Here is a 26,958-nt window from a genome sequence, read left to right on the forward strand (position 1 = left end):
GAACTGCAAATCTATAAAAATACAGTTTATAGTCACAAGTATGACCATAACCTTTTGACAGTAAAGAAAAAAATGGATCATAGAAACATATGCCACTTGTTCTTGAAAATGTTTTATGGGATGGTCTGAACAAATACTTCCTAAGAGGTCTAAATTATTATGTGGAGTAACAATTTATATATATTAATTAATAATACTTAATTTATTATTTGTACTTTTTTACATCAACTAATTCAAAGTAACTGTGTAACTTTTACTAAAATGTACCAAGTAAATTTTAAATTGAGTATTTTTTTACTTTTACTTAGATTTTTAGATGGGTACTTTTACTTTTACTTTAGTAGAATTTTAGCAAAGTAAAGTTACTTTTACTTAATTACTGTGACACAGAAGAGGCAGGATGCAAATGCAAGTCTGTTTTATTTTCCATTGTTGCAAAATAAACAAAGAACAAAATACTAGGGACTAACTATAGAAAAAGGTTACTGAAACAAACACTATAAAACAAAGACTTAAACAAACCAAAAGCAAAATAAGCAAACAAAGAAACAAAGAAACAAAAAAAACTAACCAGAATACTGTAGACAAAAACACGGCAGGTCCAAGGCTCAACAAACACAGATAAACAAGATCCAAACAGAGTAACAGGACGAGGTCAAACCAGAGACTGTAAAAAAAAGATGGACGCCGTGTCGCTGTTCCCATTCATTCAAGAAAAATGAAGCCAAAATCTTCCTCCATGTTGGCGATCCTGAAACCCGAGTCTGCGCAGTAGAGACCAGAGGAGGGAGAAAGACTGTGGAGAGACAGCCTACTCATTTACATAAACTCACCCCTGAGGGCTGCCTCGCGGTCACAGACTCTGTCCAGCTATACACAGTCTATGGGTCAAACAAAAAGTACGACACAGAACAAAGGAGCACATGGGGTATTTGTACACAGGCACACAATAGGGACACCTGTGGAGGTAATGAGGGGGAGGAGTTACAAATGAGACACAAGGTTACAACACTAATGGCTAGGGTGGGGCTGGGGCGGAGACAGGAGGATAACCAAAACAATGCCATGTGCTCAAAAAAGCACATGGCTAGGGACACAAGACAGGATAACAGAGACAGACACAGGCTAAGGTGTGACAATTACAATTTTTTTAGTACTTTTTTCACCTCTGGTCGTTACCAGTGATAAGAAGCTGATTCTCAACAAAAGTTAAGCATGTTGTAGGGCATATTTAGTCAATGACATGTACACAGAACAATATATATTTGACTGTAATACGATCGCAGTGAGATTTCTTTTTTGTTTTGTTTTCTGTCAACTTGGACCAGAGCAGAACACATGAGGATTTCTTTTCATGCTTTTGTAACCTACTTCAAGGAATCGGTCACAGCAGCAAGGAGAGGACATGAAGAGCGGATGCAGACGCAAGTTAAAAACAGGAAACAAACAAACAATAAACCTAAACAAATAAAAAAATCTGAATCATAAATGCAGAATAAAGCACTGATAATGACAGACACAAACATGATGACAGGAACGGGACCAGAGACACAGGTAAAGGAACGAGGTAAGAAAGAGCAGGCCCGGGTACATGGGACCTGAGGCTGAATAAAGTCCTGGGAGTGGGTATTGGGCTGGTCAGGTGACGGGCATTGCTGGTACTGGAGCTGGCACGATGACAGCCATTGCTGGCACTGAAGCTGGTGCAGTGATAAGCACCACTGGCACAGCTGGTATTAGAGCAGGAGCGACTTGGAATGGAGCAGAGGCAGCGGGAGCTGTACAGCAGAGACTGCCGGGAGCTGAGGCTGCGGACCCTGCAGCAGAGCCTAAAGCTGCGTATACGTTGACAAGGCCGTTAAATGGCCTCAAATTAAAGCACAGAATGCTAAGTCACTTCACAGCTTCTCCATCTTTCTCACTGGGTGCAACAATGTTGTAAATGCGCATTAAGTCAAAGAAGAGCAACAACACCATAGAGACATATGCATTCATGGACTCAAAGTTCAGCAACGTTTTGCTCTGAGAGATGAGACGACTAGGTGTCAATGGTAAAAGGGCTCACGTGCTACTCCATACCATGGGCCAGAAGAAGCCTGTCTCCTGCTTCGTTCTTACCGATCTAGAAGTGTGTGGTCTCACGGAGAACAAGTACATCAGCCTGCCAGATGTGTACACCCACACTGACATACCTGTAACAAGGGAAAATGTTCCTTTAGAGAAAGACCTGGAGAGATGGCCGTATCTGCATAAAGAAGTGCGGCTACCACAGACTGATGCTGATGTGGAGATGCTCATTGGAATGAACGCTCACGCTGCAATGGAGCCATGGAAGATAATACACAGTCAAAGTGACGGGCCTTATGCCATAAAGACAACACTTGGCTGGGTAGTAAATGGCCCTCTGAAGAAAGACAATGACTACAAGCCAAGTCACATCATCCAGGGTGCTTGGTCAAAAGAGTGTCAGTCAGCAGTATGGACATCATGCTGTTGCAGCAGTACAATCATGACTTTCCTGAGCAAGCCTGTGAAGAGAAGTCTGAGATGTCGCGAGAAGACATCCAATTCATGCGGTGTGTGACTAAGACAACTAAGAAAATCAATGGACACTACTGCATAGGTATGCTTCTTAGGAACAAAGACGTTGTGATGCCAAATAACAAGTGTGTTGCTGAACAACGAGCACTAAGCCTGAAAAGGAAACTCGCTAAGAATTTCAGCTTCCACAATGACTACTCAGCCTTCATGTCAGAATTGCTGAGCAAAGGCTATGCAACGATGGCCGAGTTTGGTATATTCCCCATCATGGCATGATCCATCCACAGAAGAGGAAGTTGCGGGTTGTTTTTGATTATGCCTCTTCGTTCCAAGGGAAGTCGTTGAATGACGAGCTGTTACAGGGGCCGGACCTCACGAACAGTCTGATTGGAGTATTGACGCGGTTTCGCCATGACCATATGGCACTAATCTCCAATATTGAGGCGATGTACCATCAGGTGAGAGTCCCTGATGAAGACTCTGATCTTTTGCGATTCCTCTGGTGGCCAGAGGGAGATCTGAACCAGACTCTGCACGAGTACAAGATGGTTGTCCACTTGTTTGGGGCCAAGTCCAGCCTGAGCTGTGCCAACTACGCTTTGCGGCGGATTGCAGAGTACGGGAAAGATAAGTCATCTGCAGAGGCAGTAACTACAATCTCGAGCATTTCTATGTAGACGATTGTCTTGTCTCAGTTTCTGACAAGAAGAAAGCTACGTCCTTGACCAAAGACCTAATTGCACTTTGCGCAAGTGGAGGATTTCATTTGTCCAAATGGTGTAGCAACAGCCATGAAGTATTGTCATCACTTCCTGAACATGAGCGTGCAAAGGAGATGAAGAATCTAGATCTGGATAGGGATGAGCTACCCATGGAGAGGGCACTAGGAGTGGACTGGTGCATAGAGTCAGACTCCTTCAAGTTCCGCATCTTTGTGAAAAACATGCCTGTCACCAGAAGGGGTATCCTATCAGTTGTAAGTTCAATTTACGACCCCCTTGGTTTCCTGTCACCCTTCATTCTTCTCTGGCTTGGCCGCTCAAGCCAGTCACCGTGCCACGTCTCGAGCTGACAGCGGCCACCATTGCAGTGAAAATAGACAAGCTCATGAAGCAAGAACTTCGGATGGACCTCAAGGAGGCTGTGCTATGGACCGATAGCACAACTGTCCTCCGATATATTGGAAATGACGGAGCTCGCTTTAAAACCTTTGTGGCGAATAGAGTGTCAACAATCAGAGAGAACACAAGGCCAGCACAGTGGAGATATGCCAGCACGTCTTTTAATCCAGATGACCACGCATCACGAGGCATGAAGGCAGAGCACTTCATGAAGTGTCAGCATTGGATTGAAGGACCTGACTTTCTTGCCAAAGATGAGTCTCACTGGCCAGTCTTGTCAGCGTTCTCAAGGGAGATAATGGATGATGATGCCGAGGTGAAGCTCAAGATCTCTGCGAACATTAATGCCATCAACTCAATGCAGATCCTTTCTTCAAGTTGATTCATCATTACTCCGACTGGCACAGTCTGAGGAAGGCCGTTGCCTGGATGTTGAGGCTGCAAGAGCTGCTTAGGAACCTATGCGAAAAAAGGAAAATCTTTGAGTTACAAACTCAAGATGTGAAACTCAAGATCGTTGAAGACAACATGCAGAAGTGGAGATCTGGTCTAAAAGGAACCCATTTGACTGTCAAGGACATTAGGAGAGCAGAAACTGCTATCATCCAGTTTAGCCAAAGGCAAACCTTCCATGAGGAGCTTTGTGCGCTGCAGAAGGGTGATAAGGTCAGGAGAAGCAGTTTTATTGTGAAATCGGATCCTTTTCTCCAAGATGGTGTCCTCCGGGTTGGGGGAAGACTGCACCACTCAGCCATGCCGGAACATACAAGACATCCGGCTATTCTAGCAAAGAACCAACATGTTACAACTCTCATCATAAGGAATGCACATGAGGAGACATGGAGGAAGGAACCACACCCTCGCTCGGCTGAGACAAAAGGTCTGGATATGTAAAGGGAATGCAGCAGTGAGAAGTGTGCTTTCAAAGTGCATGAAATGCCGGAAAGGTCAAGCTGTTGTTGGTGAACAGAAGATGGCGAACCTACCACCAGACCGTCTTCAGCCAGACCACCCACCGTTCACTAACGTCGGCGTAGATTATTTCGGGCCCTTTGAAGTCAAGCGTGGACGAGCGCGAGTTAAGCGCTACGGAGTCTAATTTACTTGCCTTACAATCAGAGCCGTCCACATTGAAATAGCACATTCACTGGACACAGACTCTTGTATAAACGCAGTGAGGTGTTTTATAGTGAGATGAGGACAAGTGGAAATGATGAGATCTGATAACAGTTCTAACCTGGTAGCTACAGAACATGAGCTCCGCAAGGCAATAAAAGAGTGGAATCAATCCCAGATCTCTGAAGCTCTGCTGCACAAGGGAGTCACCTGGATCTTCATCCCACCTGCTGGGTCGCACCACGGCGGGATCTGGGAGCGCCAAATAAGAACAGTGCGCAAAGTAACGGGTGATCTGAAGCTCCAGACACTTGATGACGAATGTCTGCAAACTGTAATGTGTGAAGTGGAAGCAGTGATCAACAGCAGGCCACTTACCAAGTCATCAGATGATGTCGACGACCTTGAACCACTGACGCGAATCATCTTCTTTTTCTTTAGGAAAACCAGCACTCCCTCCAGGCATGTTTCAGAAAGAAGATATGTACTGTACACGAAGATGGAGGCAGGTGCAGTATATCTCCGACATCTTTTGGAAGCGTTGGTCTAGAGAGTACCTGCCCCTCCTACGAGAACGGCAGAAGTGGCTGGAAAAAAAGAGAAATGTGAAAGAGGGGGATGTAGTACTCACCGTGGATGAGAGGCTCCAAGAGGGTCCTGGTTGATGGGAAAAGTGGAGAAGACCATTCCTGACACCCAAGGGTTTGTTCGTCGGGTCCTTGTGAAAACCAAAGACCAACACCCTTGAGAAACCCATGGACAAGTTGTGTCTCTTGCTGGAAATGGAGGAACATCATGGACAATGAAATATATTTTCATTCAGATTATTGTTTTAGCTAGTGTGATGTTAGCTAGTTTATGTTGGTTTAGATCTAAGTAGAACCACTTAATGTGGATTAAAGTATAAAAAATGACAGTTTATTTAGTTTAGTGTAATTGTCATTTCCATAGTGAGCAATTAGGGGCCAGTACACCAAAACAAGAACTCAGAAAACAAACAGAACAGAAACGCAGCCAAAAGAGCGGCATAAACGCACAAGAACTGACAAACTAACACTGAGGACACAAGAGCTTATAGACATACACAAGGCGGAAAAAGTGAACAGGTAACACAGAGAAACATGAGCACAGAAGGGAAAAGACAGAGAAACAAGGTAAGGACATGACAGAATCAATAAAAAAGTACAGTGTTATATTTTTTGTTTTGTAAACAATTTCATTTGAAATGATCTAAGCCTTTTTTCGTTAGCACTTGAGCAGGTTCAGCAGCTCAACCTGCTCATGTTTATCTTACAATATTTATGAAGTCTAAAAAGGCTTCCATTTATTCACTGGAGAAAGACATTTAAAAAAAAAGTCAAACATTGATATGTTTTTAATACTGTCAGTTTTAAGATTTTGTTGGTTCTATGTAAGAATATGGTGCAACATTTTTGCAAGTGTTTTATTAGGTAATGTCAGTTTAAGATTTTTAGGTGAAAATTACCAAAAAGATTTGTTTGTTCTACATGAGTGGGCGGGAACAGGAAGGAGCTCTAGAAAACCCCGAATGACCGGATTCACATGTGAGCCCCCAACTATGCCTCCTGCTGTCAGTTTCACCCCTGGTCAAAGGGTCAGAATTTAAATTTAGGCACAATATTAGGGTTGAGCGGTATTGAAGTTTTTAATAGCTGTATGTAACTATTTTAAGCCAGACAGACACTGTGTGATTTTTTAATGGGGTGTGGAGAGCTCATCTGCATGTTTGAATGGTTTGTCCTGTAGAAAAACATTAATTCACCCGAGGAGCTTTAAACGCGCGGATGAGCTGTAACTTTTTGATCAGCACAAAAATCACAGTGCGATTTGTTAAATTGAAATAGTTCTACGTCCTGCCACAGACCATTTTCTTCAGCCGAACCCGACAGCGCGACAGGAAAGCAGTGAGAATTCTCACCTCGTTCAGGCTCGGGTTCAGGCAGACAATCTAAACTCTAGTATGCAGAACCATATTATTATTGTTATTAATTTTCCATTCTTTTAAATAGCAGGATACATCATTTTACATCTCCAAACATTCAACTTAACAGGAAAAGGAAGAACTTTCAGTGGAGGTCAACATAAGATTTTATTTTATTATTTTAACTCATTTTGGTCCCATTCATCATGAATATATACAATGCAAAGAACAAAAAAATCATGAGGGATCAAATCTCTGTTCTGAGCTGAAGGGTGATGTTCTTCATCTTCTGTTTGTAGTGTTCATCAAACTGGTCGTTCTGAGTGGCAGTGAAATGATTTTTCCAGTCCCCGACTTTCCCTACAGAAACAGACATATATAAAAAAAAAACAAAGCTGAAATTACATTTTCTGATCGCACAATGGCCTAATTTCTCTACTGTCTTTTATGACCTGTATGCATGTAACTTTCAGTGTCCTGATAGTGACAGATATAGAAGAGTCAGATGTTTAACATCTTTTTAAAAATATGTGCTTGAAATATAACATCAAAAATGATAGAATATATTGTTTTACACTCCCTTGGGCTTAAAATGCCTGATATAAACATATACTACATTCCACTTCTGGAAGGACCTATGGCCCATTTTGTGAAGTATATCTAAGATTCAGCCAGTGGGTCATATTAACCTTTTCGCATGAATGGTGAGATCTTGAAATCCATAATAGGGATTGTGGAGTAGTTGGTCATTGTGTTCTGCTTCATGTTGTCGAAGTGAACATCTTTTGTAATTTTCTCTCTGACTTCTGTTGGTATAGATAAACCAAGGAAGGAGCACAAACGTGCCACCTCACGTCCAGTATCCTAAGCAAGATAGAAACAAATGTTCAAAGCTCTAATTTTTGTCCTACAGCTATATACATATTAAAAAAAAAAAAATTGGTTAAATGTTTTAGTTTCAAAAGCTGCCTTACCTCCACCATGTCCTCAAAGAACATATAGTGAATATTTGAGTAGGTCTGCTTCTTCTCCCAGTATCCACACACATGATCATACCAAGGACCAAAAACCTCTAGAAAATAAGATGAAAGAAATCACACAAGCTTCATTAACTCATTCTTCTATTGACCATTCTTCTATCTGTCTGTTGTCACTGGCTAACACAATTTATCTCCCATGCCCCCATGCCTAACAATTGGGAAGGGGTGCTTTTCATCAAGTGCTGTTCTCATTCCTTATTCAAACCATTCAGACCACTGAATCTCTGATGCTCATCCCAGCATACAAAGCACTCATCAGGTGTGCCAAAATCAGAAGAAGCAACTGACAACCTGCCCTCCAGGAGCCATCTCTGCTCTTCAGGACTGTTTTGAGCACACTGACTGTTTAGATAAACTGCTACTTCTGATGACTCTATCAACCTGGAATCAGTAACTGGCTACATTAGCAAGTGCATCAATGATATTGCTGTCTCCAAAACCATCACAACACACCTCAACCAGAATCTGTGGATGACTGCAGAGGAGCATGTGCTGCTGAGAACCTGGCACAAGGCCTCAGGGGACAAGGGAGCCCTCAGAACAGCCAGAGCCAAGCTCTACCGAAGTTTTAGAGAGGCAAAGTGCACCTACACAAAAAGGCCATCACAAACTACAAGACACCTGCACTTTCACCACAGTGATACCTCCTTTCCAGATGCGCTAAACACCTTCTACACAAGGATTGAAGCACAGAACTACACGACAAGGAAGACCACACCTCCTCTAAACGACCAGGTTCTGTGCCTGTCCTTAGCTGATGTGCAGAGAACTCTACTCAGAGTCAACCCATTGAAAGCCCCAGGAACAGAGAGCATACCTGGAAGAGTGCTCAGAGGATGTGCAGACCAGCTCACAGATGTTCTCACAGACATTTTCAACATTTCTCTGAGCACTGCAGTCATTCCGATGTGCTTCTAGGCAACCATCATCGTTCCTGTGCCAAAGAAAACTTTGTGAAAGATGCCTCAGTGACTATCGTACCATTGCACTTACTCCCTTCATAATGAAGTGCTTTGAGAGGCTGGTCATGAGGCACATCAAAAACCAGCCTCCACTACCAGACTCAGCAACAGCTTTGTCCACCTGGCAGTCAGACTCCTCAACACACACAGACCCCATCACCACCACTACCATAACACACCCAAACGCACTCGCAGAACTTAACTGAACTTCCTCACCACTCTTCACACACACAAACACACACACACACACAACTCTTAGCACACAAAACTGAAATGTCTCTATCCCTATCAGCAATACTTCTTTCAAAAACACTATGTGAGTGCATTGTGCTGCTCACTAGCCTAACTAACTTTTCTTGGTTGTTTTATGTTTACTATAAACATATGATACAACACAAAAGATGAATTCCTATTTAAATGAAATTACATTTCTTTTAGAGTTATACAATGGTCAAAAGACTGTGATGCTCCTGGCTCACGGCTTCTGGCGTCTATGCGTCATTACGCTTATTATAATAATAATTATAAGTATTAAATCCACATCACAACAATATACAACTATACTCACCTTCCGTCGTTTTTTCTTTCATTTTAACATGTCTAGTTGTGGTCTCTAGTATGAATGAATGACATGTGAGACGTTTTTGTAAAAAAAAAGTGCTCAGGTGTCTCTGTATAGCTCTTTTTTAATGGACTGTTTTAGGGGTGTGTCCAAAATGACCGGATTCCAGCTTTGCTCATGAATATTCATACATGCAAACAGCATGCAAATATCTCTCCTCTGATTGGCTAGGAGCACTGCGACGCCCCTCCACCGCTCTGCCGCTCACTGCCTCCCACCTCCTAACTGATGAGCGGTGATGTTGCGTCGCTTCAGCTCCGCCTCTGGGAGTTTCTCGAGCCAAGGTGGGCTGGTCTGTGAGTTTCTGCCTACGTAGGCAGAAAGATAATTCAAAATTCACCCGTTTTTCGGAGGGGGGGAGGGGGGATTTCTTTGCTTAGCTCCTGCAGACAATGGGGGCTGCAAAACAGTTTAATGTGCAGGTGTACACATTCAACTCGGAGAGACCTACTGTATTCCACAAAAAACAAGAAAAATCGGATTTTCGCGGAAGGTGAGCTTTAACCAAACCAAAGAAATGGCTCTAACAACCTATAAACTCTCTACCTCAGTAACTGCTAACTGTAACTGCCTTATCATGGTTTAAATCATACTTAACTGATCGTTATCAGTTTGTGAGGATAAATGATATGTCTTCCAGTTATACTAAAGTAAGATATGGAATTCCACAAGGCTCTATATTAGGACCGTTATTATTTACATTATATATGCTCCCACTGGGCAAAGTTATTAGAAAACATGATGTAAATTTCCATTGTTATGCGGATGACACTCAGCTCTTCATATCAGCCAAACCTGATGACAGAGTCAGATTAAAGAAAATCGAGGATTGTGTAAAAGATGTGAAATTGTGGATGTTGCACAACTTCCTCCTATTAAACAGTAATAAAACAAAAGTTCTTCTATTAGGCCCCAAAGCTGCTAGAAATACTTTAGTTAGGCTGTTTTATTTAGATCTGCCAGAGTCATTAGCCACACTCTGATACGGTTTTATATTTTCTGTTTTACGTAAATCCAGTCAAAACTAATTCCATCTCTCTGCCTTCATCCGAGTTACTGACTGCCCACCTGTCTGACCCTATACCGATGTTAGACTCTCAGGCTCTCGTGTCTCCTGTCCGGCCAGACTGATGGAAGTTTCTGAAGTCAGCTCTTCTCCATCACCCACCCACCACAGATCAGCTGCTCATCATCCATCTTACTCTCCACTACAGATTACATCCAAGCCATTAGTGGCGCTACTACACTCCTGAGTACATAAAACCTATATGGATGTATAAAAGACTTTTTAAATTTTAATTTAAAAGCCGTTTGGCCAGTGGTAGGATGGTCCCCCCTTAAATGTGAGTCTTGGTCCTCCCAAGGTTTCTTCCTCCTCCTGCAGCTCTGAGGGAGTTTTTCCTTGCCTCCGCGCTCACTGGGGGTTCTGTATTCTGTATTTTCTATGTTTAATGTTTTGCTTAATTCTTTGTCCTGTGATCATGTTTCTGTAAAGCTGCTTTGTGCCAACACCAGTTGTAAAAAGCGCTATACAAATAAATTAGATTTTATTTGATTTGCTGTGATCATGTATGTTCTATATGTCACAGTATGTTACACATCTCTGCACCTTATCCTCACTATACACATTTTTATACCGTATCGGTACTGCACTGTCCTGTCTGTTAAATTGTCTCTTTTTTGTATTGATTTTATTTATTGTAGTGTTATGATTTTATTGTTACACTTTTGCACTTTGTTTGTCTATTGTATTGTTGTCGTACCTGTACTCAGATGTAATAATAATAAAAGTCTGTTGACTTGAGTTGGTTCCATCCAACTCTGACTATTCCTATGAGCATGAATAATTCTATGATTATTGCTATGAGCATGCTGGCCAGTGTTTAATGAGCTGAACCAAGGTAATTCTCTTCCATGACCTTGGTTCAGCTCATTGAGAAAATCTCGAGTGCATTCAACAACAATAAAATAACAATAGGTGTCTTTCTTGACATATCCAAAGCATTTGACACAGTTATTCATAGTATCCTCTTACAAAAGTTACAATACTATGGTGCTCATAACATGGAATTAGAATGGTTTAAAAGATATCATCACAGAGTGTGTTTCATGGCAGGGCACTTGCTCTAATCTCAATTTTAGGACTCTTACTGTTTTTAATATACGTAAATGATCTTTACATGGTAGCAAAAGACTACCAAAAGTTTTTTTTGTTTGCTGATGACACAAACATTTTCTTTTCTGATAAAGATGGTCACAAACTATTATCTCGTCTCTGGCAAACATTGATCACTGGTTTAGAGCAAACAAATTATCCCTTAATGTAAAAAAAGTTTATATATGTTTTTTAGTACCTAAAAAAAGGTATACTCATTAATGACAAATTATACTGGAAAGAACATATTTCAATAATTTCTAATAAAATATCTATGTTGGTGTCATTAGAAGAATAAAATATATTTTATTCAATATTTAAATAAAATGTTTAAATATGTCAGTTTATTTTCTCTTTTTCCAATAACCTTCTTCCTGATTGTTATGAAAATAATTTGCAATACAACTTTAAAGTTCATCACTACTCCATTAGATCCTCTAATAACCTCCGTGCTTTTTTAGAACATCAATTGGACTTTCTCACAGTGGGCCTTTTAATATGGAACAGCCAGTGATGGGAATAACGGCGTTGAAATAACGGCGTTGACATTTTTAGTAACAAGTAATCTTACTAATTACTGTGACTGTCACTATAACACCGTTACCATTTCTGACACCCTGTTACTGCACATTACTTCAGCCGCTCAATTAACTTTTTCTTTTTTTTTATTATACCTGTGATAGGAGATAGGAGACTCTATCGTCCGACACGTGAAATTAGCTACTCCTTTAGGGGCACCAGCGGCAACAGTTACTTGTTTACCGGGAGCCAGAGCACCGGACATTAGTGGCAACCTTAGGTTAGGGAATAGGAGATATTCGAGGGTAGTAATTCATGTAGGGGCCAATGATATTCGTCTGCGGCAGTCTGAAGTAACTAAGGCTAATATTAAAGAGGTGATTAAACAGGCCCAGACGCTGTCTGAGGAGGTAATCTGCTCTGGCCCCATCCCAATGAGGCGTGGTGATGAAGCTTACAGCAGGCTTTCTTCACTGAACCGCTGGATGTCCAATTGGTGTGCAGAAAATCATGTGGGCTTTATAGATAACTGGCTACACTTTGAGGGCAAGCCTGGTCTTTTAGGTAGGGATGGTGTCCACCCCACGCGGGAGGGTGCTGCCTTACTTTCATGCAGCATAGCTCATAGTCTTTTAGTTAGTCGGCAGAGTAGTATTAGAAGCTGCTGACAATCCAGAGCCGGGACCAGGCCGCAGACAGAGAGGCTTAACCGACCGTCTGCGAGCTGCAAAGAGACGTTACCTAGATACCAATGTATTCAGACTGTGTCTGTCCCCCGAGTCAAACAAAAACATCAAAAAACTAAAACAGTAAATCTAAATAACTTAACTTATATTAAACAATCATATCCAGACTGTAGTACTAACATTTCAAGCCTAAAGATTGGTTTACTTAATATTAGATCTCTAAATTCAAAAGCAGTTCTGGTGAATGAAATGATAACTGATCAGAAATTCGATGTTCTGTGTCTGACAGAAACCTGGATTAGGCCAAATGAATATGTAGCATTAAATGAAGCCACCCCTGCAGGCTATAATTATATACACAATCCGAGATTGTCCGGTAGAGGAGGTGGGGTCTGCATATTTTTCCAAAGTACCTTAGTTAGCAATCAGAAACACTATGATAATTTTACTTCTTTTGAGCTTCTTTACACCAGTATAATTAATCCAGTTACAAAAAAGAATGCATTTTCTTTAATTAACATCTACAGACCACCAGGGCCCTATTTAGAATTTTTAAAAGAATTTAGTGATTTTGTCACAGACTTAGCAGTAAGTAATGATAAAGTGATTATAGTTGGAGACTTCAACATTCATTTCGAAAAATTGGATGATCCATTAAAAAAGGCATTCACATCGATTTTAGACTCAGTTGGTATTATTCAAAATATAACAGGACCTACTCATTACTGTAATCATACTCTGGATTTAGTTTTGACCCTGGGTGTGAGCATAGATAACCCGAATATTCGTTCTCAAACCTCCGCAATTTCAGATCATTACCTTATTTCATTTAAATTACATCTCAGTCATAATATACGTACATCCCCTAGCTACTCTGTAAAACGTTCAATTACGCCTTTTACAGCCCAACAATTTACAGATAAGCTTCCAGACTTATCAACTCTAATGTACTCTCCTGTAGACCCAGTAGAACTAGACAAACTAACCGAAGGTTTAGAAAATACCTTTCGCTCTACCTTAGATGTTGTAGCACCCCTTAAACACAAAATAGAGAGACAGAAAAAGCTCGCACCGTGGTACAATGATCAAACTCGTACCTTAAAGCAGTTAGTACGAAATTTAGCGCGTAAATATCGGTCAACTAAACTGGAAGTGTTTCACTCTGCGTGGAAAGACAGTCTTGTTAAATATAGAAAAGAACTTAATAAAGCCCGCCTCACAGATCGAGATAAATAAAAATAATCCTAGAGTTCTCTTTAGTGTTATTTCCAAATTAACTAAAAACCAGGCAGGTACTGAACCTCAGATTCCAGCCATTTACACCAGCAACGATTTTATGGACTTCTTCAATAGTAAAATTGAAAACATTCGGGATACAATTAAACAGATAAATATTACATCCTCTCTGTCATCTGGTCTGGCTGATCTAGAACAAAACTCTGTTACTGAAGTTAGGTTGGAAGTCTTTAACCCACTTCCACAGCTAGAACTAGAGAAAATTATCTCCTCTTCAAACAGCACAACCTGCACACTTGATGCTGTTCCCACAAAATTATTAAAACAGGTACTGCCAGATATAATTAAACCTCTGTTAATGATAGTAAACTCATCGCTCGCCCTGGGCCATGTACCCAAAGCCTTTAAAACAGCTGTAATTAAACCTCTGATCAAGAAACCAAATCTTGATCCTAGTGTACTGTCTAACTATAGACCTATTTCAAACTTACCGTTTATTTCTAAGATTTTAGAAAAAGCTGTAGCCCAACAACTTTGCTCTTACCTGCAAAGAAACCAGATCTATGAAAAATTTCAATCTGGATTTAGGCCTTATCATAGCACTGAGACAGCTTTAGTTAGAATAACAAACAATCTACTTATAGCCGCCGACCAAGGCTGTGTTTCCTTACTCGTACTTCTCGATCTGAGCGCAGCCTTTGATACAATAGATCATACTATCCTTTTAGAAAGACTAGAGAACATGGTCGGTGTAACCGAAACTGCCTTAGCATGGTTTAAATCGTACTTAACCGATCGCTATCAGTTTGTGAGGATAAATGATATGTCTTCCAGTTATACCAAGGTAAGATATGGAATTCCACAAGGCTCTATATTAGGACCGTTATTATTTACATTATATATGCTCCCACTGGGCAAAGTTATTAGAAAACACAATGTGAATTTTCATTGTTATGCGGATGACACGCAGCTCTTCATATCAGCCAAACCTGATGACAGAGTGAGATTAAAGAAAATCGAGGATTGTGTAGAAGATGTAAAATCATGGATGTCGCACAACTTCCTCCTATTAAATAGTGATAAAACAGAAGTTATCCTATTAGGCCCCAAAGCTGCTAGAAATAAATTATCAGACTTAATGCTAAATCTGGCCGACTTCTCCGTCACACCTGGTTCAGCAGCTAAAAACCTTGGAGTTATCATAGATTCAGATCTAGCATTCGATAAACACATATCTAATGTTACTAGAACAGCTTTTCTACACCTCCGTAACATCGCCAAGCTAAGAAATGCCCTATCACTGCATGACGCAGAAAAATTAGTACATGCCTTTATTACCTCAAGGCTAGATTATTGTAATGCGCTACTGTCTGGATGTTCCGGCAGTAACTTAAATAAACTTCAGCTAGTTCAAAATGCTGCAGCCAGGGTCCTTACTAAAACTAGAAAATTTGACCATATTAGTCCAGTACTATCAGCACTGCACTGGCTTCCAGTCAAATTCCGCATAGACTATAAAATTCTCCTGTTAACGTATAAAGCCCTACACGGACTCGCTCCTGAGTATTTACAAGACCTCATCTCCTGTTATGAACCACCGCGATTACTCAGATCTCAGGGTGCTGGTTTATTAGTAGTGCCTAAAATTCAGAGGAGCTCTGCAGGAGGAAGAGCTTTCTCTTATAAAGCGCCTCAACTCTGGAATAATCTCCCCGAATATGTTCGGGACTCAGACACAGTCTCAATCTTTAAGTCTAGACTGAAAACTTACTTGTTTAGTTTAGCTTTTGGTAATTAATGTTTTTCCCTTTAGATAAGGCTGCAGATTCAGGGGTTCATGGACAGAGGAAATTGTGGTAAACTGAGATGCTGGTGCTGTTGTTCTCCCACTGCACACGGTCACTCAGGTTTGTGGACGGTGGAGTGGGTGGATGCTGGTGTTTCAGGGTGCCTCCATGTCTATGTTACCTTCTGGCTCTCTGCCTTTAGTTAGGCTGTTTTATTCAGTTCTGCCGGAGTCATTTGCCACACTCTGATAATGTTTTAATATTCTCAGTTTTGCATAAATCCAGTCAAAACTAATTCCATCTCTCTGCCTTCCTCCGAGTTACTGACTGCCCACCTGTCTGACCCGATACCGATGTTGGACCCTCAGGCTCTCGCGTCTCCTGTCCGGCCAGACTGATGGAAGTTTCTGAAGTCAGCTCTTCTCCACCACCACCACAGATCAGCTGCTCATCGTCCATCTTATTCTCCACTACTGATTACATCCAAGCCATTAGTGGCGCTATTACACTCCTGAGTACATAAAACCTATATGGATGTATAAAAGACTTTTTAAATTTTAATTTAAAAGCCGTTTGACCAGTGGTAGGATGGTCCCCCCTTTAATGTGAGTCTTGGTCCTCCCAAGGTTTCTTCCTCCTCCTGCAGCTCTGAGGGAGTTTTTCCTTGCCTCCGCGCTCACTGGGGGTTCTGTATTCTGTATTTTCTATGTTTAATGTTTTGCCTGATTCTTTGTCCTGTAATCATGTTTCTGTAAAGCTGCTTTGTGCCAACACCTGTTGTAAAAAGCGCTATACAAATAAATTTGATTTGATTTGATTTGAAATAAATAAATTTGATTTGATTTGATCAAGTCTCCTGTTTTGGCCCGGAAACTACCGTATTTTACCCCTCTTTCTCGCCGTCCTCCCGTATTAGTATTTTATATATATAAAAAAAAACAGCCAATCAGCTTTCTGGTTTTGTGGAGCGCGGAGGAGGGTCAGTGTGGGGAAGCCCCCCGTTGCTGTGAGTTCAGGCAGCTAGTCAAGTTTACATTATTACATTGCTACATGAAATCCATAGTTGGTGTACTGTTTTGCATACTTTATTGAGGAATGGAATATGAAACTGATGGAATATATATGGTCCATGTTCTTTAAGCTAAAAAAAAAAAAGCTTATTTTGCAGAATTTGTGCACCCTTTGTTCAATTTTCAATCCATTGAATAATAAAAAAATAACATAAGAGAGTGCATTCCTGACACAAAAAGTAAAGATTTCATGTAAATATCTAGAAAAGTGTTTTTATTTAGGCTGTATAATAAGAATTACATTTGTAGGAATGTCCACAACATTTCAGTGTCATCAAAGGTAGACCTATCAGATTCTGCTCATCAAATTGTAGTCTGTAAGTGGTTTACAGGTGGTTATTTAGATTTCTTGTAAAACTGTCTTAAATTGTAAGGGATACTGAACCTCAGTTGGGCTAGGGGGACGGCTCAAAGCAGGCGGCAGAAAATGTCCCTTATTTTTTAATTTAAACCTTGACAGGTATGCAAAAGTAACACAATAGTTACTTTAACTGGTAACTACTTTTACTTTTGTAGTGGAGTAACTCAGTTAGTAACTCAGTTAATATTTTGGAGAAGTAACTATAACTAATTACTTTTTCAAAGTAACGTGCCCAACACTGTGAACTGCCTACCAACTTATTTAAAAATATGCACTAGCATTATAGTTTAAAAAAACAGCTTAAAACGTATCCACTCTCACTGTAACCAATCCAAATACTAAATATGTATTGGTGTATATTGTTGTGATTATGTATTTTGAGTAACTACATATTATTATTATTATTTTTCTTTTGTTTTTCTTGTCTTTTTCTTTTTTTTGTGTTTCTCTTATAATTTCCTTAGAGGGAAAGTATTTCAATCCCCAGAACTCTATGAACTAAAAACACGATGACGTCGGCGCATTGCCTCTCGTGCATACAAAGCACTAATCATTGTGTTATATTCTGCTATTTTGTGTATTGACCCCTTTTTGTGTCTTTTGGACTTTTATTTTTGGATTAATCTATTGTTACTCTATTGTTGTTTGCTCGTTTTGATTTGTGCCTGGACTCGTTTCGTTGCGTTTGGTTGCCCGGTTTATGACCCTATTTTCTGGTATGTTGTGTTTTAACCTTCTGCCCTTCTGACACAGTTATTTTGTTTGTTTGTTTGTTCATTTGTTTACTTGTTGTCACATTATATTTGTGCAAATAAATACATAAAAAATAATAAAAAGAAAAAATTAATTTGACCATATTTTATATAATTTGTTATTATAATGCTTTATGTTTTTTATTTAAAATAGCTGTATACATCACATGACACCATTTTTAACTCACTCTTTCCATCCATGAACATCTGCAGAAAATTGTTCCAGTCTACAGGATCAGGCTGTATGAAGTTCATCCGCTCAAAGTGAAAATAAGACACGGCGTTGTCCTTGGCATTACGAGCTACATAGACAACCTGGATAAAGAAAGAAAGAAGTATTAACACCAATAGCAGAACCTGAACAAATCAATGATTAGATCCCAGCATGTTTACATACATATTGAATGCACACAGATCAGTAAAACCATTAACAATACCTTAATTTTTATCTTCCTTTTTTTACCATATAGGAACAATTTTTAACTCCTTTTAACTAAAATGACATTTAATATAACATCAAATTGACCTTGAATAGTGGTGACATATGACGTTAATATTTAGTTGTTTTTGCATCATAATTTTAGATAACCAAAATCCAACATTACCCAAACATCACATCCTTTCGTTAAATGGACATAAAATACCGATATTTTGTTGTATGATAACCAAAACCCAACATCTGTTACACATCTGAATCTTAACGTCAGCTTGATGTGACATCACTAGACGTGGATATGTAGTTGTTTTTGTGTCATAATTTTATCTAACCAAAATTCAATGTTACTCAAACATCATATCCTTACGCCAAATCGACATAAAATACCAACATTTCGTTGTAAGGTATGGTAAACAAAACCCAACCTCTGGTAAACATCTGAATCTTAAAGTCAGCTTAACAGGACATTTTAACATCATTTGATGTTGATATTTAATTGTTTTTGTGTTGTAATGTTTGGTTAAGTAACCAAAATCCAACGTCACCTAAACAACACATACTTATATTAAATTGACATAAAAAATACAGCATTGTGTTGTAAGGTATGATAACCAAAACCCAACATCTGGTAAACATCAGAATCTTAACATCAGTTTGACATGATGTTTTTACATCTTTAGACAAATTGTCAAATTGACGTAAAATACCAACATTTTGTTGTAAGGTATGGTGACCAAAATAAACAAACATTTAAACAACATAATGTAACTCCAAGTCAACCACACTTCTGTGAAATCAACCTCTCCAGTTAGGTAGCAACATTGATTGTGAATCAATATCAAAAAGTGGGTCAGTAATGGTGTGGGGAGGCATTTCTTTGGAGGGCGGCAAAGACCTCCATGTGCTTGCCACAGGTACCCTGACTGCCATTAGGTACCAAGATGAGATCCTCAGACCCCTTGGGAGACAATATGCTGGTGCAGTGGGCCCTGGGTTCCTTCTAAAGAAAGACAATGCCAGGCCTTATGTAGCTGAAGTGTGTCAACCGAAAATTAATTTAGCTAACAAGTTAGCTAGAAGCTGGATGTAGGGGATAGACAGAATTTAGTACAACACTGGGTAATGTTGGTAGTTTAAAGCAGTTTCTTAACCCTGATCCCTGCCCTAAAACTGTGTTTTCCATCAGATCCAACTGATTAGCTAATAAACAATCATTTATTGAGTGTACCTGTTAAAATCTCTTTAGCCCCCTATGGATCCTAAATTAATCATTATGTATATCAGCAGTGTATTAGACACATCATACCGCCACTTACTTTATTAAGTGCCTTTAAAGCAGAGAAAGCTGTAGAATATGCAGAACAGTGGGAATATGCAGTAGAACATGTAAGAACAGGGTTGAGAAACACTGATCTAACCTGACTTCTGTTCATATGTAGTTAACATAAAGACCACATGTCCTGACGTTTATATTAACAAAAATCTCTATGAAACGTAGTTACATTCTCTCAGTAGAAAGAAGTGCTCTCAGTAGAAAAAATTAAAAAGCGCAGGACCCAAAGTTTTTTTTTAAAAGAGTGGAGAAAATGTAAACATACAACAGAATTGACATACAATACAATAACAATAATAATACAACAACAACAATAATAATAATAATAATAATAATAATAATAATAATAATAACCAAATCTGTTAGATTATTTTAAATATTAGGTGATAACTGATCAGTTTTTGTACTATGTATATAATTCAGACATTGCATGCATAATTTGTTTCTAACACCAGTAAATGTAACGTGGAGTAACATGTTTAGGTTGTAAAGTCACCTTTTCTTGAATGCAACTAATTATAAACAAATACAGAAAAAAGGATTATTTGTGATAAAAAATTCCACAAATGTTGTTCTGGGAAACTATAGGGTAGGCTTTGGTTCATATTCACAAATGTGTCCCCCCGCTCCTACGCCCTTAATATATATATATAATATATATATATATACCATGAAACCAAGCTGAACTGCTTGAATTTTTGCTCCAGGAGTGTCATAAAGTTATCCAAAAGCAGTGTGTAAGACTGGTGGAGGAGAAAATGCCAAGATGCATGAAAACTGTGATAACAAAACAAGGTTAATTCACCAAATATTGATTTCTGAAAGCATTTTGCATTATTTGAGGTCTAAAAGCTCTGCTCTCATTTTCTCCAAATAAATGCATTAAATGACAATATTTTTTATTTGTAATTTGGGATAAATGTTGTCTATATGCCCCAGATAGGATGGGTGGAGGCGGCAAAAAATACAAATCAACTTTATGAATTGTTGAAACTTTCAAAACGTTTTTTATTCAGGTGAAAAAGTGAGTATAAGATCAACTGGTCAAAATCCATACTGATGCTTTTGACTGACACTGCAAAATCAGAGAATATACCATCCATCATCCCTATTAACTCCAGACCGACATATCTGGGAATTAAGTTCCTACCATCTCTTCTCACAACTACAAAAAAGTAACTATTCTTTACTTACTAATAAGGACTTGCAGAGATGCAGTGCTTTACATCTTTCACTTCAGGGTAGGATTTCAATAGTTAAAATGAATGTGTTCCCAAGATTCCAATTCTTGTTCTGATGATGATTCCATTTCAATCCCCATATTACATTTTTCTAAAGAGCTCCTAAACCCTTGTGCGATCTTAACATTCTGTGGTCAAAAATGACCTGCCCTAACAAAGCTGCCTAATTGAATTTTGAATCCTCCAAATTTGTATTCCCCAGGATTTTTTGGATGGCTGGTGTCATGAACAAGAGAAAGGTGAATGGGATGAAATGTCCTGGACATGGGAAGCTGAATACTCTGTTGGCCCTGGAGTCATCCTTATGTTTGATGCTGTGTGTATTAGAGAGAGTTTGTGTTTGGCCTTTAGATAGATAGATAGATAGATAGATAGATAGATAGATAGATAGATAGATAGATAGATAGATAGATAGATAGATAGATAGATAGATAGATAGATAGATAGATAGATAGATAGATAGATAGATAGATAGATAGATAGATAGATAGATAGATAGATAGATAGATAGATAGAATATACAGTGTAAATGTACAGTCTTCGTGTGTGTGTGTGTAATGGAGATGGAGAATGGAGGTAGTGCAGTTGAACACAATAGACAGTGAACACCAGTTGATGTGCATAAAGTGAGGATAACTGATGTCAGCCAAACAGAAAGTGCAAATACACAGTTATATAATAATTTAAATTCAGCAGTGCAAAAGATACGTAAACAGTGCAAAAGATACGTAAACAGTAGATGAATTAACTAGTGAATGAACTACTAGTGCAAAATATGGTAGAACTATAAAAAGTGTTCTAGGCATCAGCAAGTCTGAGAGTGTGTCCATAGCTGGGGGTGTGTCCATGGTGTGGCCAGAGTGGCCGGAATGAAAAAGTTTCACAGAGTCTTTAGTTTGCTGTGCTGAGAGGAGTTGAACAGTCTTATGGCCTGAGGAACAAAAGACTTTCGGAGTCTGTCTGTGGAGCAGGACTGGGACAGCAGTCTGCCGCTGAATGAGCTCCTCTGCCTGGTGATGGTGCTGTGCAGAGGGTGGTGAACATTGTCCATGATGTTCAGCAGCTTGCTGAGGGCTCTCCTCTCTGCCAGTGGTGTTAAGGACTCCAGCTCTAATCCCAGCACAGAACCAGCTTTCCTCACCAGCCTGTCCAGTCGTCCAGCATCCCTCTTGCTGATGCTGCCTCCCCAACACACAACAGTGTAAAAGAGGACGCTGGCTACCACAGACTGGTAGAACATCAGGAGGAGTTTCTGGCAGATGTTGAAAGCCCTGAGCCTTCTGAGGAAGTACAGTCTGCTCTGTGCCTTCCTGTAGAGGGAGTCAGTGTTCACTGACCAGTCCAGCCTGTCGTCCAGGTGCACACCAAGGTATTTGTAGGATTTGACCACCTCCACGTCAACCCCCTCGATGGAGATTGGCTGCTGAGCAGAGGGCCTGGACCTCCTGAAGTCTATGCACATCTCCTTGGTTTTGGAGATGTTCAGCTGCAGATGGTTCATCTTGCACCACATCACAAATTCCTCAACCAGGCTTCTGTACTCCCTCTCATCATCATTACGCACACACCCCACAATTGCAGTGTCGTCAGAGAACTTCTGCATGTGGCATGACTCCGAGTGGTATTTGAAGTCTGATGTGTACAGTGTGAACAGGACTGGAGAGAGAACAGTCCCCTGTGGTGCTCCTGTGCTGCTGATCACTGTATCAGAGGAGCAGTCCCTGATCCTGACATGTTGTGGTCTCCCAGTAAGGTAGTCAGTGATCCAGGTGACCAGGTGCATATCCACCTCCATCTCCATCAGCTTGTCTCTCAGTAGTAGGGGCTGGATGGTGTTGAAGGCACTGGAGAAGTCGAAGAACATGACCCTCACAGCACCTTCCCCCCTTGTCCAGATGAGAGTGAGCTCTGTGCAGGAGATAGAGGATGGCATCTTCCACTCCCACCTTTTCCCGGTACGCAAACTGCAGTGGGTCCTCAGCATGGTGGACCTGAGGTCTGAGTTGGTCCAGCAGCAGTCGCTCCATGGTCTTCATCACGTGAGATGTCAAAGCAACCGGCCTGTAGTCATTCAGCTCCTTCGGGTGTGCCTTCTTGGGAACAGGAATGAGACAGGTTGTCTTCCACGTGGCAGGAACTCTCCCTATACGCAGACTCAGGTTAAAAACATGTTGGAGGGGCTCACCCAGTTGAACAGCACATTCTTTGAGCATTCTGGGGCACACTCTGTCCGGGCCAGCTGCCTTCCTGGGGTGAAGTCTCCTCAGCTGTCTCCTGACCTGGTCAGCAGTAAAGGTTGGTGGACTGGAGGAGATGATTTGTCTGCCAGTTGATAGTGTTGATGGTGGTGATGATGAAGATGGTGGAGGTGAGGGTGATGATGGTGCTGATGAAGATGGTGGAGGTGAGGGTGATTGTGCTGATGGTGATGAAGATGATGATGGAGGTGAGGGTGGTGGTGATGATGATGACGGTGATGATGTTGATGAAGATGGAGGTGAGGGTAATGGTGGTGGTGATGAAGATGGTGGAGTTGGAGTTGAAGGTGATGGAGATGATGGTGATGATGGTAGAGATGGAGAAGATGTTGGTGATGCTACAGGAGGGTAGGAGGAGGGGGCAGCAGGAGCAGGACAGTCAAACCTGTTGTAAAAGTTGTTGAACTGGTTTGCTCTGTCCACACCGCCACCTACTGGGTTGCCGTTGTTGTTCTTGCACCCAGTGATGGTTTTCATTGCACCCCAGACTTCCTTCATGTTGTTGTCTTGCAGCTTTCTTTCCACCTTCTTCCTGTAAGACTCCTTGGCCTCTTTAAGACGTACCTTGAGTTCCCCCTGTACGCGCTTCAGCTCTACCAAGTTTCCGTCTTTGAACGCCCTCTTCTTTTGGTTGAGGAGGTCCTTGACGGAGCTGGTAATCCAGGGTTTGTTGTTTGGAAAGCAGCGTACAGTCTTTGTGGGAACAGCAACATCCATACAGAAATTCAAGTAGTCCGTAACACAGTGAGTCACCCCCTCAATGTCCTCACCATGTGGGTGCAGCAGCACGCTCCAGTCAGTGGTGTCATAGCAGTCCCTTAGGGCTTCTTCTGCTTCAGGAGACCAGACTCTGAATGAGCGTGTGGTAGTGGGCTGCCTCAGTACCAGTGGTTTGTACTGAGGCTGCAGGAACACCAGATTGTGATCTGATTTCCCCAGCGGTGGTAGTGGAATAGCCCTGTATGCATGCATCACATTAGCATACAGCAAGTCTATGGTCCTGTTTTTCCTGGTTGGACAGTCCACAAACTGGAAAAAGGCAGGCAGGGTAGAGTCCAGCGTTCCGTGATTAAAGTCACCAGTGATCACATAGAAGGCATCAGGGTGCTGTGTCTGCAGCGCTGCGACGGTGGAGTGGATGACGTCACACGCCGCCTGCTCGTCCGCTCTCGGCTGGATGTAAACACACACGAGGATCGCGTGAGAGAGCTCCCGCGGCATGTAATAAGGTCGGAGACTCACCGCTAACAGTTCAATATCCCGACAGCAGATCACCTCCTTCACGTACACATGTCCAGGGTTGCAACAGCGCGATTCCTCCACCTTTCCGCTTCCCGCAAAGCACCGGGTCCCGATCCGCCCTCACTGAAGAAAAGCCGGGTAGCTGCACGTTAGCATCCGGCGTGTCGGGGGTGAGCCAGGTCTCGGTGAAACACAGCATGCTACACTCCCTGTAGAGCTTCTGATTCTTCACCAGACACGCTAGCTCGTCGGTTTTGTTGGTCAGTGAGTTAACATTCCCCATAACCACCGACGGAACTGAGGGTTTGTACCTCCAGCGCTGCTCCGACTTCTTAGCCTTTAGCTTAGCCTTTAGCATAGCGCCGGCCTTGCAACCTCGGTACCTCCTTCTCAGATCATCCGGTATTGTGTGGACAATGCCCCCACGTCCCGCGGGTCGGAGGGCTAGCAGTTCTTCCCGGGAATAAACACGGTATTCCTCGCTGCCCCGCATATTTACACAAAAAATATCCTTAGGATATAAATAAGATGCACACTAGACGTGTGTAGTAGCACAGAGACGATAAATAAACGTAAAAAAACTCAGAAAAACACACAAAGAGACGGAGCTACTGGAACAGGCAGCCACTCGCGTCGGCGCCGGAAGTAGATGCTTTTTTCTGGTGTTTAAATGCTTTTATTATTCATGGGTCAAAAATGACCCATAAGACAATCTGTGTACCCTAGTGGTGTACAGTCCACATGGAAACATAAACAAAAACAAAGTATCACTCTTTCTAATAATGGGGTGCCTTTACGAAAAGTCATAAAATTTCAAGTTGGAAAAAATATTTTTTTTCTACAGCTAAACAGGGTAGCGGGTCACTTTTGACCCGCAAGACGACACAAAATCTTAGCATTTTTTTGGACCAAAAAAGGCAAGAATTAGTATCAAAACGTTACAGAAAAAGATCAGTGAAAGTGGCCTGGCATTACCAAGCTTTAAGTTATATTTTTGGTCCTTTCAGCTGCGGTTAATAAGTATTAAGTTAAATACAGAGTAGAGGTGCGAATCTCTCAGTGTCTGGCGATTCTATTCGATTCAGATTTTTGGGGTCACGATTTGATTTAGAAGCGATTTTCGATTCAGGAACAATTTTTGAATTCAAATGGCCTATACATTTTGTTAAATTATGTGAGAAGATAAAAGATGAAAGGACAATTTTAACAACTCAAACATTCATTTAAAACAATAAACTTACATTCCTTACTGTATTAAATCTTTTTGCAACATAGTGACAGTGTCATAATAATAAATGGCTAATTTCTATCATGGTTCATAAATCCTGAAATCATTTGTAAAAGGAAGACATTGTTAAAACTGGAAAACACTCATCCATGTAACACAGCCACAAGGTCAAGAATGGAATGTTAGATAGGCTATAATTACGTACCGCGGAGCCCACTTACTGTCGCAAGGAGCTCTTTAACTGTACTGTGGAGCTCACCTACTGTCGCACAGAGCTTTTTAACTGTACCGCAGAGCTCACCTACTGTCGTGCGGAGCTTTTTAACTGTACCGTGGAGCTCACCTACTGTCTCGAGGAGCTCTTTATCTGTACCACGGAGCTCACCTACTGTCGCAAGGAGCTCTTTAACTGTACTGCGGAGCTCACCTACTGTCGCACAGAGCTTTTTAACTATACCGCGGAGCTCACCTAGTGTCGCGCAGAGCTCTTTAACTGTACCGCGGAGCTCACCTACTGGCTGGTTTTATAAAATACTTTAATGTTATTCTTTAATTGATAAATATTTTTTTTTAAGGGTACACAACTCTTGAGTTCAGAAAGCCACATCCCATAAGAGCATTTGATTTCCAATTACGTGCTATACATTTTTTTTGCAGCAATTAGCATAATTTCAGTACGTTTTAGAGCATATTTATTCCTTAAAATCAGCTCTCAGGTCCTACATAACGCACCTTTAAAGCAACTCCATTGGACGTTATCATAGCTTTAAGTTTTTTTTAAATAGATCAATAAAGCCATCACCAAAGGCAAATTTCTCAAGAACCTTAAATAAATATGGCCACTCGACTCGATCGAAGGCCTTTTCTGCGCCAAGGGAAACAGCCACTCCTTGTATACTGTTAACTTTAGCTTTAAAATGTATTATATTAAAAAGCCTTTTTAAATTATTAGAGGAAAATCTCTTGATAAAACAGCCTGTTTGATCTGGATTAACTAATAATGGAAGATAGGATTCAATCCTATTGGCTATCATTTTAGTAACCAGTTTATAGTCTGTATTGAGAAGTGCCTGTAGAAGGAGCACTGTAACAGATCCTTCCCCTTTTTATAAATCACAGAAATTATAGCATTAAAAAAAGATTTTGGGAACTTTGTCTTTCCTTGCTTGCTCAAGCACCTTCATCAAAAGTGGAATAAGGAGATCCTGAAACTCTTTATAGAATTCAGGTGGGAATCCATCCTCATCTGGTGATTTATTGGATGGAAGCGATTGAATGGCTTTTTTTTAAACTCTGACAAAGAAAAAGAT

The 26,958-nt window shown here is 40.7% G+C and overlaps 1 protein-coding gene across 1 annotated transcript in view; it reads right to left on the minus strand.

The window, feature by feature from the left end:
• Nucleotides 1-6,869: 6,869 nt before the first annotated feature.
• The window catches only part of sult1st4 (sulfotransferase family 1, cytosolic sulfotransferase 4), a 31,198-nt gene continuing 11,109 nt past the window's right edge, over nucleotides 6,870-26,958 (minus strand). The window contains exons 3-6 of the mRNA XM_049485681.1: nucleotides 18,099-18,225; nucleotides 7,695-7,792; nucleotides 7,410-7,584; nucleotides 6,870-7,080 (exon numbers count right to left, since the gene is read on the minus strand). Of these exons, the coding sequence (XP_049341638.1) occupies nucleotides 6,968-7,080; nucleotides 7,410-7,584; nucleotides 7,695-7,792; nucleotides 18,099-18,225 (513 nt within the window). The 3' untranslated portion in view covers nucleotides 6,870-6,967. The remainder of the gene's footprint in view (nucleotides 7,081-7,409; nucleotides 7,585-7,694; nucleotides 7,793-18,098; nucleotides 18,226-26,958) is intronic.

This window comes from Astyanax mexicanus, chromosome 12, assembly GCF_023375975.1.
Source record: "Astyanax mexicanus isolate ESR-SI-001 chromosome 12, AstMex3_surface, whole genome shotgun sequence".
Lineage (NCBI taxonomy): Eukaryota > Metazoa > Chordata > Actinopteri > Characiformes > Acestrorhamphidae > Astyanax > Astyanax mexicanus.